This window comes from Neophocaena asiaeorientalis, unplaced genomic scaffold (assembly GCF_003031525.2).
Source record: "Neophocaena asiaeorientalis asiaeorientalis breed wild unplaced genomic scaffold, Neophocaena_asiaeorientalis_V1.1 scaffold21, whole genome shotgun sequence".
In the NCBI taxonomy this organism is placed as follows: domain Eukaryota; kingdom Metazoa; phylum Chordata; class Mammalia; order Artiodactyla; family Phocoenidae; genus Neophocaena; species Neophocaena asiaeorientalis.
The window spans coordinates 3,253,158-3,267,091 of NW_020174053.1; the positions used below are offsets into that span (position 1 = coordinate 3,253,158).

At 47.4% G+C, this 13,934-nt stretch overlaps 1 protein-coding gene across 1 annotated transcript in view; it reads left to right on the plus strand.

The window, feature by feature from the left end:
* NCAM1 (neural cell adhesion molecule 1) overlaps positions 1-13,934 on the plus strand; it is a 66,416-nt gene that overhangs the window by 27,593 nt on the left and 24,889 nt on the right. The window contains exons 15-17 of the mRNA XM_024754269.1: positions 1,046-1,060; positions 5,223-5,270; positions 7,501-7,503. Coding sequence (XP_024610037.1) covers positions 1,046-1,060; positions 5,223-5,270; positions 7,501-7,503 — 66 coding nt within the window. The remainder of the gene's footprint in view (positions 1-1,045; positions 1,061-5,222; positions 5,271-7,500; positions 7,504-13,934) is intronic.

Here is a 13,934-nt window from a genome sequence, read left to right on the forward strand (position 1 = left end):
CGGCATGTGGGATCCTCCCGGACCGGGGCACGAACCCGCATTCCCTGCATCGGCAGGCGGACTCTCAACCACTGTGCCACCAGGGAAGCCCCTGTCCTCACTTTCTTGAAGGGCTTGGTGACACCATCATAGCAGCTGGTCCAGCTTGGTAGAATAACAGCCAGGGAGGAAAACCACTAACACGTGTTCTTAAAGACAATAGGAAGGATCACGGCTGCGTGGTAGGGAGGGATTTGGGTAGATTTGCTTTTTGTCACCAGGGCCCTAAGCACCCGGTGACCTGAAGGAAGACAGTAAAGGCAGTGACAGTTGACGTAATTAGCTGTGGGATTTTTGATGCAGCAGAGATACTCAGTTCTAGGAAAACGGAGCCTGCTGTAGAGTGTATGAGCAGCAGCAAAACCCCAACAAGGCCAATGGGAAAAACATGGCCTCTGACGTTCCTGCCTCTCCTCCCTTCCCACACCCAGAGCACAGTCGGGGTCTCCCTGGTCAAGGCCTCTTTCAGGAGTCGCTTCTTCCTGATCCCATCCAGGGTTGCAGCTCTGTTTGTCTCCATCACTCCCTGTTTCCTTAAACCAGGCATGCCGTACTTTTCCCTTCCTTCCCGCACATAGCCAGGCTCTCGGTGAGCCCTGGTCTAGTCCTATCCCTCCACAGACTGGAGTTCCTGCCCTGGGAGAATGGTGAGTCCATCCGGGTGAAGAAGGTGCTGTAGCACAGACTCCCTCAGTGGTCACAGAGCTCCCTGGGCCCTCTCTGACTCCTGGGATTAAAAAGCACGCGGGGGAATCCTTTGCTTTCTTCTCTCTGAAGCCGGGGGCCTGGGAGGTGATCCCCATACCTCTTCCCAGAAGTAGAAAACCTGTCTCATCTTCCTCGTACAGGAATTGCTTCTTTCTGGATTTGAAGTAATTTGATAATTTGCGTTTCCAGCTCCGTGTGTTCTGCGGATCCTATTCATTTCTTTTACATCTTATTTTTTTTTCTTGGGTCCGTCTCTTGTCTTTTCTTTTCGTCTGTGTTCCATCCATGGGATATGCAGATAGCCCTCTTCCACGTAAGTGCCTCTTCATACCTCATTACCTGTTTCTATAGCGTTAACATCTGCTAGTTCTAGTCTTTAATTTAGTTCTGGTCCCTTTTGTCCCCTAGAGGCTGAAGTAGATGATATCGTCCGGGCCCTAACCACACTGACCTTAGTCTAGCTGTGCTCTTGTTAATGTCCGTAGGTTACTCCAAGAGGCTAACACTCGTCCTGTTTTAGAGCATGCAATTTTTGTGTCTTTTGAAATTGTGTTTATTTATTAATTTCTGTGTGTGACGATTACCCTGTGGCAACATTTTCCTGAGCCAGGCGTGGCGGAGGTGTGCAGAGGGTCTCTGAATAACAGGCTATAGCCCCGTCTCACCTTTAGCCGGGTTGCCAGAAAAGTGACCACAGCCTCGCCAGGCCTCTCTTCAAAATCCCTTCATGGGCACAAGAACCCGGAAAGATGTTCGCATTTGCTTTTAGGAGGTGGAAGAACTGAGCTCACTGCCTCTCCCTTTTCTGTCTGGCAGGATGGTAGCTGGAAGGTTCTAGGGAGAATGGGTAGGGGAACCTCGTGCAGCATGAACTTGGGTTCAAATCACAGGTACATGCATCCCGCAGGGGAGTTAAAACCCCAGTTCTGGTCAACTCTGTTCTCTAGCAGTAGGTTACTTGCAACGTGGATTTCCATGTTTGGGAAAACTGACCAGCTACTTAGTAGCTCTACTGCCAAGAATGCAGAAAGAGGGTGATTCTCCCCAGGAAGGACACCCTAATCGTGTAAGCTATAAATAGCGGATCTGGGAGCAGGGGTAACAGGAAGCACACCTGCTGCTCCGGGAACAGAACTGTGGTCTGGTCTCAGGCTGCATAGATGCCCCCCAAACTTTGCGTCCACTGAGGCTCAGCTTCTTCCCAGGCTGAGCTCAGAATGGTGGAGGGAAGTCTTAAGCTGCACACCCTTTTCATAAAAAGCTTCTGGCTCCTGAAAGGCACTCAGGGAAGCTTATCTTTTGGAAATTTATTCAGAAATACTGCAGCAACAGCAGAAACTAAGTAGCTCAGTGTAGGCGTTCTGAGATTTCGAGCAAGTGCTCAATCTACTCTCTCAGCAGAGTTGCTTCCTGAATGGACCGGTTCTGGAAGGATTCGGAATCGTGTGTTGGGTGGAGCTGACGGCTAGGACTGACGGCTGTGTGCTCTGGGCTGGCAGCTCAGCTCTGCCCTGAGTGCATTCAGAAGGCACGAGGGCACCTTCCTCCTGGATCTTTACCTGGTCTTTGGGTGTCCTCTCCTCTAGATGTAGCGGTGAACAAAGGCCGGCTTAGTTATATGACAGAGAGGAAGGCTAGGGTCAGGCCTCCTTCTGAGTGTCTAACCAGTAACGGGGTTTTGAGTACTGAATCGGAGGAACTGGGTCTTGAAATTCAAAGGTCGTAAGCGGGTTTTCATTCACTGCCAGCCCAGCCTTTGTTAGGGTGAGAATTTTTTGTTTGTTTTAAAAGCCAACATTTAATTTTTTTTTAGAAAAGGAGACGTCTAGATTTTATTGTTTGTTGTCTGCCAGTATGAAGATGGATAATTAACCAAGATTCCAAGAAGTCCTTTGGAAAATGGTGGGGTCAGTTCTCTATTCCAAGTCAATCGTGAGTGATACGGCAGCAGGCATTGCTAGTGTCATGAAAGGTCAGGTTTCTCAATCACCTAATAAGGGTGTGGCTTAAAGAACTAAAAAGCAACTTCTTTAGATAAAGAGGACGTGGCACAGTTTTAGAGTTGAACGTGCTGTTTTCAAGGGCTTGGGCGGAGTAAGAGAGTATTACGCTCTCACCAAAGTTGGTTTTTATGGACTTTCCTTGCACCCTCATAGCCTTCCTGGAGTTGCTGAAGTGAGGATGTTTGCCCAAGGGCTATCCTGTCGTGCCTAGAGCCATCCTGAGAAAAGGTTACAGTTGGAAGGAAGATGCCAACGTTTGCCACTGCCAGAGCAAACCCCAGTTATTGCTGCTAGAAAATGAGGATACGTTTTAGGAAGGACCTCCTCTGGGTTCTCACTCCCATTCCTTGAAAGACACAAAGGCTGCTTGAACTTGAACGAGATCGGCCATCCGTTTAGCTGTGGGCTGACACGGAGCCCAGGGACCAGGGGTGTTGGTTTCTGGATCTGGCTTATCTTGGCCACGGACAGTGCATTCCCCTGCTGTGATGTCGGGGTGCAGGTGCACAGCCTGCTCCTGTAGCACTGGAGGTAGGCGCTGGGTACACCCCACCTCCAAGGAGGAGACAGTATAGGGTCAGCAGGGGCTGGCACCCGGTACAGAGTCAATGCTGCCAGCCCCTCTGGGTTGGGAGGCGTAGGGGAGAGCCATTCCTCAGCATCTGAAGTTTGTTGAAATGTCTCAATATTAGTGTTGCTCTCATGATTCCTTAATAGACTACTCCACATGTGGGGGCATGAATATGTCAAAACAGGGATGAGCAGGTGAAACTAGCCAATATCTCAAGGACACCTGCTTCGGAGCGGCCCGATTTGAAAGCCGGGCTTACCTGTTGGGAGGTCCCTTTGTTTCTGTGAAGGCAAAGGAAGCTGTGGCTCTAATGGGACAAATGGAATTCCAACCTGGGAAAAAGTCCCTGTTTCATGTATTTTTAGGCCAGGTGTCTGCGTGCTGTCAAGAAACTCTTAGGTGGAAAGTTCACAACCTCTATTTGCCCTGAGAGGGGCTGCTTCCCTCTCAGAGCTGCTAAAGCCCTAAATAAATGATGTGACAATTTATTATGACTCTTTCCTCCACGAATGAACCACGCACCTTCAGAATCTCATTGCCTGAATGTTACCTCTTCATTTGCTTCCGTACCATGAAGCGACACAGACAATTTCTTTCCGGGTATAAAGGTTATAAATGAGTCTCTACTTTTTAAAAGAGGCATCTTGAGACTCTTTTGCTTTCACGGTTTGCCCCCTAGATGGCACATGGCAAGTAGAATTTAAAGCATTGTAATATATTGTGGTTAAAGCACATAAAACCCTATTCCTTTGCCAGAATGATATGGACAATCACTCGAACAATTCAAGCCAATAAATAAATAAATAAAAAGGAAAAAAAGGAGAGAGAGATACACTTTTACCAGAATTAACCAGGCTATCAAGTCATGATGAGTTAGTAGCCTGTCTTGCTCTGATTCCAGTGACGTTGTACTCGATGGTTTAATGAGGTACCCTCATCTGGAAGGTACGAGAAAGACAGAACCACGAGTGTCAACGCAATGTTGGAGATGCGGTGATGTTTTTCCAAATTTTTGTACAGCTCTCCAAGGGGACTATGTGTTGTGATGGCTGATGGAACAACTTCTGAATGTTTGCCAGTGAAAAACTAAAGATCCCTTCGGTGTCCAAAACGTCTCAGATGCACCATTTTAAAGGTTCTCCATGCAGAAAGTTGGTTAGCATTAACTTCGTTAGTCCCGGCCCCTCGAACATTCCCTTTCTCTCGAGGGCAAGAATGACACCCGATGTTAATTTGCTTTGCCCCCTGTGCACACAGCAGCAGCAGCCAGAGCATCACATTTCATAGGGCTTGGAGGGCAGCAGTGGCTGTCATGCCATCCAGATGCCGAACCATCCCTACCTCGCCCAGTCACAAACATTAAGGAGGATAGTTGTTTCTGTTTCATTGGGACCTTGAAATCAGAGAGTGAGACACACAGGTTGTGCTATAAATACGTGCCATCCACGTAGGTATATGCCTATATGTATACACATGAAGAGGTAGGTAATGGCAAAACCAAAGTCCTTTTCCCCTTTCCTGCTGGTTCACCTTAAGCTGGGGTCCAAGTTCCCTTCCCTCCTGACACCTGATCCGATGGAGACAGCTGGTCCTGCGGAACCGGCTCTTTGTTTTCAGGCAGGGTTGGAGGCCCCTGCAGCTGTTCCTGGCCCAGTCCCTTACCTGAACGGCAGGACCTGGCAGGCGCACAGGCTCAGGGTTTGAAGTCAGAGAGGCCCTGCTCTCTGCTGGGCCGCTGGCCACCTGTTCTCACGCATGGGGTTCTCCTTCCCACTTCTAACTCGCTTCAGCTTCTCTTACTGACACCCCCAGGTTGCCTCTTCCATTCTTCCCTTCAGTATCTGTGTGCCTCGATGATCTTTTTTTTCCCTTTTTTTTCACCTTCATTTTTCTTTCCTCAGCGGCTCCTGCTAGCTCTTCCACCCCTGTTCCATTGTCTCATCCGGATAGTGAGTATCATTTTCTTCATCCATCTCTCTGCCAGCCACAGTGGGCCTGCCTCACGTCACCTCCCTTACCAGGTGATAATTCCACTCTGTTGGTGGAGAGCCGCACGGGGTTTTAGAGAAGCAGATGAGAAGTAGGTACAGGTCCGCTCAGATTCACGGTGGACAGCTCTCCCGGCAAGAGGAGGCGAGTGGGAAGCGTGGCTCTGGACAGAAAACCCCACAGACAGGCTCCCTGAGGCTGTGGCAGCCCCAGCCCTGTCCTCGGGATTCATAGCAGGCTGATTATTTGGAGAAGCCAAAGGAATTTCCCAAGAAAAATGTCTGTTCTGCAGGGTCATAAGAAATGTTTGGCTCACTGTGTTTTCACCCTTCATTTTAATTGGCATAGTTGGATTCAGACATTGAAATTAGACAGCGAGGTCTGTAGCTTTTGCTTTCTCCATAAATGCATACATTTCTCGTAAATGCTCGTGGGAAAAGAAGCAGTGTCTGCCTGCAGATGTGCCCGGCCGTAGGCCCTTAGGCACATTATTGAACCCTTTACCAGGGAGCCTTGTTTTTTCTCCTCTATAAAACACGGGAAGTAATCGTATCCCCGCCCCCGGCAAATAACAACAAACCTGGCGTTTATCAAGCTGTTTGCCCACCTAGGAGCAGGGCCAGTAAGCCGGCCGTGGTGTCGCCTGGTCGGTCTCAGGCTTTGTCACCCTGCCTGAGCCTCACTCGTTTACCACCTTATTTTATTCGGCTGCCCTGCCCTTTTGTTCCCCTGAGTCCCCGGGCGTAGGGAGAGCTCCGGGCCTCCCACTGTCCGGAGTGATGAACCCAGCACTCCAAAGGGAGAGAGCAGAGTGAGAAAGCTGCTGAGCGAGACCCGGGGGTCATGCCAGCATGTGCGCAGAGCAGCAGGCACTGCAGCCGCTGGGGCTGCCCGGCTGACCCTAACCCCTTGGTGCCTCAGAAGCCCTGCACCTCGGGTGGAGCCTCGGGAGTGATTCAAGCCCCAAGCTCAGAGCCCTTTGTGACATCTACTTGGCTTGGCAAAAAGCCCGCCTACCCCACGCACTGCTTTCCAGGCAGTGGACTGTAGCAGCAGGAATTCAGGTTTGGGGACCAGGATCAAATACCAGCTCCACTACTTCTGTATGTAACTCCATGACCTTGAATGAGTCACCCCACCTCTCCGAACGTCACACTTCTTATCTCCCAAAGGAAGGATAGATTCTACCTACTCTATAGGTATTTATGATAATTAAAGATTAAGTATGAAAAACACAAAACACAGTGCCCAGCACGTGGTAGCTGGAATTCATAGTAAGAATAAATGAGAGTTATGTTACTTCTTGCTGCGTGAGAATAATTTGTCAGCAAAATCACTGATAATCTCTTTAAAATACCTACATTCATACTGATAAATCAGGGAAGAAGGAAATGAGAGAATACCTGCTTCACCATCTCTTTTTTCTTTATAATAATGCCTTAATATATACACATGCACATAGATATGTATTTATAAATTTAATTTGTCTCCGTTCCCTCTTTCACCTTTCTGTGCCCTTTCCATCCTTCATGTTTCCATAGCAACCTGGCCTCTTCCTGCCCTTACCACCACCAAACCATCTAGTGAGTACAGAGCTTAGCTGCCCAGGGCCAGACTGCTGCTTGTGGCAGAGCCGACTCCTGGGTCACAGTGCTGTCCCTGGTTCCCACCCCCGAGTGCTGAAAGCAACAGTTGTGCATGCACGGAGGCTCCTTGCCTGGTGTGGGTCCCTAAGCATGCTGTCTGCCTGGCCAAGAGAGCAGACCCAGTGTCACCAAAAGAACTGGGGTGATTCTTGAAGAAAACTCTGTGCACAAGGAGACTTTTCCAAATTTATCCACAAGTTAAAAAACCAGAAAATGATTAGAGAAATGCTGAGGAGACAAAAGGAGAGCATCTCGTCCCAGCTTTCATTGTCTCTCCCCCTCTGACACACACACACACACACACACACACAGAGAGAGAGAGAGAGAGAGAGAGAGAGAGAGAGAGAGAGAGAGAGAGAGAGAGAGAGAGAGAGAGACAAAAAGAAAAGAAAAAAAAGACACACACACACACACACACACACACAGAGAGAGAGAGAGAGAGAGAGAGAGAGAGAGAGAGAGAGAGAGAGGCTAAAATAGAATAGCTAAAAGACTGAGAACAAGGAGGGAAGGAATAGAAGCTGGCTGCCCTGGGGAAAGGGAGAGGGTGAGGAAGGAGGGAGCCTCTGCTCCCTGACAGCGTGCCCTCCTTTGCTTCCTGCAGAGTGTGGCAGTGTGTGCCCCCAGCACGCAGGGAAGGAGAGGGGCTTCTAGCCTCCCTCGTACTAGAAAAATTATGGCCTCAAAAAGCATAACCAGGCTCTGTCAAGTTTGTGTGCTGAAAGTCTAGGTGAAAGTTCTGGAATTCATCTCCCGATGGCCAAACTGTACCATCTTTCCCATCACGGAAAGCGTTACACTTCATCACAATCTGTAACACGTTCCAAGCTAGTCTTTATAACGCTCTAATGATGGAGGCTTGTGCGTTAGGCCTTAAACTCCCTGACAAGTCAACTGGAACGTGTGTGTGTGTGTCCACAGCTGTGTGCGAGGTTTAGATTTTATAATACTTCTGAGTGCACAGGAAAAATGATGTGCGTCCCATCAAGGGTAGTCAGAGCAGAAGGCAGAAAGCAAGGATGCAAAGTGCAGCTCCCACTCCACTCCCTGGGCCAGGGTTTCTGATACATAATTGAACAGAGAAGAAAAGAGTTTCTGCGTTTTGCACGGAGTGGTTCTCTTTTCTACTGCAGAACACAGCTGAGAGTCTGCTTTCTTGGTGTTCTCTCCGTGTGCGTGCTGCAGTGAATTTTAATTCCTGATGCTTTTGAGGTTACATTTTGTGAGCAGAGCAGAGCAGGCGACAATGAGCTGTGCTCACATGGGTTTAATTCAGGTGATGGGTTTCTCTGCATTTGGAAAAGGAATGAAATTAACAGCACCCTTTCATCTGCTAACAGCGATGCTCCAGTCCTTTGCAGCTTGACTGCAGTGTGTGCCGTGCAGAGCATAGCGGGAAAAGGCTACACAATGCATTTGCACAACTTGGGTCATATTTAAGGTGTCTCACTGTAGGTTGGTCTTCTCTGGAAGGAAAACAATCTTGGATCCAGATTTTTCCTTAAGGAGGAATTAGGTGTCTCTCCCCTGACATAGGTTTAACTTTTAAACATCAGGCATTTCTTCCCACAGGTAAAATGATTAGCAGTGACATCCAAAGAGAAGAAAGTTTGAGTCTTCTTTGTTTTGAACCACTTGACTACTGACCCAAATTGTAGGTCCCAGTGGATACCGGGATAAAGGAAAGACAGTCACGACTGGGCAGCAGCCTGTATTTAGCGTGAACATATTTCTCAACTGTAAGGCAGAACGGAGCACGTGTGAATTGCAGTGAAACTAACAGCGGAGTAGCCGGAGGCATCCAAAAATCCATCAATCATCAGTCAGTCAGTAGGGTTGAATGTAAATAATGTCTTTTACTTTTGCTTCTGTGTGTGTGTATTGATTCATTTATAATTATGAATGAATGAAGGTAGCCTAAGTAAAATCAAAGGAGAAACTGCTCAGTTGTCTGTAATCCCTGCAGGCACCCTTGGTTGGAATGTGCCAGACCCTGTGCAGTGTCGGACAGTGAGACACAAACACTCTTATCAGCTCACGGCGGCAAGGGACTGTGTCGCTTGGTTGAAGCATTTCTCTCGAATCATTTTTAAACATTGGTGTGCTTTGGGCAGAAAGGTATCTTCACCTTCCTTTTTTGTCCTCCTTCTCTCTTAACGCCAACTGGTAATAGCCAAAATGCCCCTTGGCCTGCGCAGGTTAAGGTGGGAAACCCAAAAGGCCTTTTGTTGAAGCAGAATCACTCAGCAACAAATCAGATGTAAATATAACATAGGACAAAAAGGAGCATAGGCAAATCCAAACAAGAAAGCTGTTTTTTTCATTGTAAAAATCAAACTCGTGTCTTATCCATTCACCACAAGTCTAAAATGCCCGAACATGTGTTTGATGTCAAATTCTTAGCTCGTTGAGCCAGGCGTTCAGTTTCTACTGCTTGGTGTTGACAGAGCTATGGTCTCAGCCTCCGGAAGGAAACCTATTCCCTTTCTGCACTGGCCTCCTTTTTTTATTATTATTTTGTTAGAATCTTTATCATACTACTTCATGGTTCTTTACTTAACTGTTTTCTTCATTGAAGTATAGTTGCTGTATAAAATTATATACGTTACAGGTATACAATATAGTGATTCACGACTTTTAAAGGTTATACTTCATCTATAGTTATTATAAAATATTGGCTCTATTCCCTGTGTTGTATAATCTATCCTTGTAGCTTATTTTAAACCAAATAGTTTGTACCTCTTCCCCACTGGTACGCGTTGTGCTAAGTGAAATAAGTCAGACGGAGAAAGATAAATACTGTATGATGTCACTTATATGTGGAGTCTAAAAAATACAACAAACTAGTGAATCTAACAAAAAAGAAACAGACTCACAGGTGTAGAGTACAGAATACTGGCCTCTTCTTTTATATGTGTCTTGATTGGGGTTATCTCATGGTGGCCCCTAGGATAACATGGGTAGACGAATACGGCAGTGAGATGAGATCCCTGGCCACCTTCTCTACCTGCATCCTCCAACCCTCGCTCTTCCCACACCCGCCTCCTCACTGCGCCAAAGGAAACGTGAAATGACTTCTTAATGTAATGCAATATTTTGTTCTTCCAGGGCACACGGTCTGCGCCTTAAAAACCATGGGACTCTTCCTTCATGACCATGCTCTGTTTCATTGCCCTTGTTTTCCAAGGATGCCGAGACATTTCTGGAATCTGTGAAGAATAACTTGCCTTGTTCTTCTCCTTCAACAGTCTCCTGGATTGACTTTGGCATCTGGGTCCTGACAGAGACACCTCCCCATTTCAAAACAAGTTTCCATGCTCCTCCTTGATGTGGTATTAATAGCAGTGTTGCAGCTGTTAGCTAATGCTTGTTGGCGTTGTTAACCAAATGCTCTTTATGATTTGTTAGTCTTCTATTTCCGGGCAGTTTTACTGCCCTTCCAATGTTTCCTATATATGCTGCTAATTTAATTTAATTTCTCCTTTTATTTAGTCTGTGATTTTGTTGTTGATTTTTCTCCCTGCCCATTGTTTACATCAGTTTTTAATTTTTTTGTATTTTCCATGTGATCTCCTCCACTTTCCTTTCAACCAATCATGTGCGTGCGTATCATGTGACTTTGTCATGTGGCTTGCATGGTGCTGATGATGTCGTCCACGCTGGTGAACAGAAGGTAAAACTCTTTGTTCTGATTAGTGAAATAAATCTGGGACCACAGCCTGGCACGTAGGGCCCACTCATTTCTTCCTGTCTTGGATTTCCTAAGCAAAGCCATTTGAGAGATTTCCTCTTGTTCTCAATCAATGCAAATCCAGAATGCATCATCCTTCGTAGCCTTTACATGGAAATTTGATGCCATGGCAGCCTTTGGTTTAATGGTTTTTGCTTCAAGAAATTTGGCTACAGTAAAATCACTTTAGCCATGGCAGAATTTGCACCTTTGAATTTTTACCAGATAGCTCATAAACATTATTATTTCCCAGAAAGCAATGTTGCAAGTGAACTTTATAGCACTGTTGTTTAACTTTCGTAGTTCTACAAACCACAGCTGCTCTAAAATGTCACATTTCCATAAAAACATAACATTGCTACAGAGAGAAACGTATCAATCCCAAAGGTTGTATTTGCTCAAAACCAATGAGAGAGTTTCATAAAATTCATGCAGATTGAAGGCTTTCTGAAATGAGAGATTGAAGAATTTGGAATTAGAGCAGTTTGGCTGTGATGGCCGAGGTGTCACTTTTCAAGTGACCCACCTCCCACTCCGGGCAGGAGGGAAGAAAAATCAAAGCAAAAGTCAATTTTTGACAATTACCATGACTGGCGATCCATGTAATCCAGAAGCACACGATTGACCCTTGCAGCAAAGGCAAAAAAAATTATAGCCTAATTAAGCGCACAGGAGTGACAAAATAATTAGTTAATATTGTGGCTGTCACAACCTTTTAAAAACATTTCCTATTTACCATGAAGAGTAAAGGAAGCCTCTGCTCACCACTTCCCCCAGTAAAATCAAACATCCATTCAAACCTACCCTGGGAGTCACATGCGTGACTAACTGGAAATTTGTACTTCACGTCACGACCTGAGACACACGGGCTAAACTGATCACAAAAGCGAAACTAACACCAGTAACCCCACCCCCGCCCCGCCCAGGGCGCCCGTGCATGCGAGGGGTCCCCGGCGACCTCGCTTCTCTGAGAGCTGATCGGGCGACATCCACACGAACAAAACCATCGGCCGTTCGTCTCGCATGTGCTCTGTCCCTGGTCTGTCCTGTGTCCCGTGCACCCCACGTGTGTGAGCCCTGTGTGTGCCACCCCTCGCCCTCTGCACTGACACCCTCTGAGGACTTCAGCTCTCTGGGCGTGGCCACCGTGCCCCGGTTTAGTCCCATTTACAACCAGACTCCTGGACAGGGTCTTGGATGGGAGGCATCCTCGTTTCCAAAAATGGAGATGTTTAACATTTACATCGTATGAAATAAAGGAGGGATGTCCCCAAATCAGGAAACCTCCATAGTGCTAAAACCTTGGACCTAGCTTAAAAAATTATCTTAATCTGTGAGTCTTAGGGCAGAGGAAAGAACATTGGGAACCTAGGATTGTATAAACTCCAAGTCCCACACACAAAAAAGTGCGGTTTCATTATTTCCCTGAGGGAGACAAGCTCTTTTCAGACTTGGGGTGACTGCTCAGAGGCTGGACCTTTCTCCTGAAATCTGAACTATACGCAGATATTGGGTTGAAACCCCTTAGTTGCGTCTGTAAAACCAAGTTGGGTCATTTCTGTGCAATGCTGTGATTCAGAATGAAGCGCGAGGTAGAAGCTCATTCACACCTCTGAGGAGAGATCTCTTGCAGACATTTTAAGCAAGGCTAGAAGTGTTTGAAGGCGTTTCCCACAGTTGCCCTAGAAACACACCTTAGCAGCGGTCTTGGCTGTCAGTAGAAAATTTGGCCAGTACTAAAAAATCACCTCGGGAGCCTGTGGAATTCCGAAGCGTGATCACCCCCTCATCAAACCACCCCTCTCCTGCCATTTGCAAGGGGCAGGCAGAGGACGGTTGCTTACATGAGCAGCAAGCAGCAGGAAATGGCCTTTAATAATAAACCTGAAGGGAGCGGAGAGGCCGGAGCAAATAAGATTTACAGCGGAGAAAAATCTTAGTTAGGGATGGTTCCTCTGGGCATTAGTAAGGGTTTCAGGTGAGCTAAGACTAATGAAGGGGTTTCAGTGAACAGTGGGTTGGTTGTCTGCCCACAATAGATTAAATCCAGTGTCCACTACCCTCCGCCCCCCCGCCCCCCCGCCAAATTGCCTACGATGTGATTAACGTATGGCAGGTGTCCGTGCACCTTCTGTATCCATCCAGAAGAAGGGAGATGAGCACAGGCATTGAGCACAGCCCAGGGCCACTTGGCCTCTGAGCCCACAGAGCTCTGCAGGGAGGGGTCCATGGCAGGGAAGCTCAGACACCTGGCCCAAGGGCACAGGCATGGGTTTGTTGGAAGTGTAAATTTGAGCCCCTGATGCCAAAGTTTATTTCTGGTATCATGACATCACACAACAGCGGGTCCCGCTTCCTCCATGCCTCCATCAGCTACCGAGGACTCTGCATAAATGGGACTCCCTTCCCACCAGCATGTATGTGATGAGATGCCCCCTGCACCCCCCTGTTCGTGTGCTGCATGTTTGAGCATGGATCCCTCCCCACCCATTTATAATGCTCTTTTTTTCTTTAGCTACTGACACTGACTTGTACTAGGAAATGCTGATTCTGATGAACTAAACTCTTTAACACCCACTCTTCCTTCTTAGATCGAAAACATCACTAACCATCCCTTCCACTGCCCCCTCCTTTATTTTTTACAGCTGTGTGTCTGGATTGCCACGGTCTTTGGCAGGTCAACATAGACTTTTCACCAGGGGTTCTGCTCTAATTGCCTTTATTCCTAAGGATTCCCAGCACTGATGGTTACCAGGATAGAAAGCTAGCATGAAGGGACCGAGGCAGTGATGTATATCAGCCCGGATCCTGTGGGCAGGGACCGCGGGGTTCAGACAGTGCCCGTTTCCCTAGGGTTTACCAGCGTGAGGGCTAAAACCTCCCAGGAGCCTCGTACTTCTTAATAACGAACCTCACGTCCATGAAGTAGCGTTGGAGATGTTCACGCACCCACCTTGTGACCTCGGAGGCAGGAGCCAAGTTCATTGTTGGTGACGGCGGTTATTTCTGTCTTAACTTCCTCAGCCTGGACCAGCCCCCAGACCACGAGCCATACCTCTGTGGCCGTATTTTCTTTTTAGGGTGATGAAACAAAGATAATTGATCAATGAACCTGTTGGTGTTTTCATGACACCCACGAGAAGAGAATTGGTACTTTTGTGGTTCGGTCTGTCAGAGTTCATTTGTTGCTGTTTAATTCGTCCTCGGTGCTGCCAGGCCTCCCCACCGCCTCTCCCACCGCCCCCCCC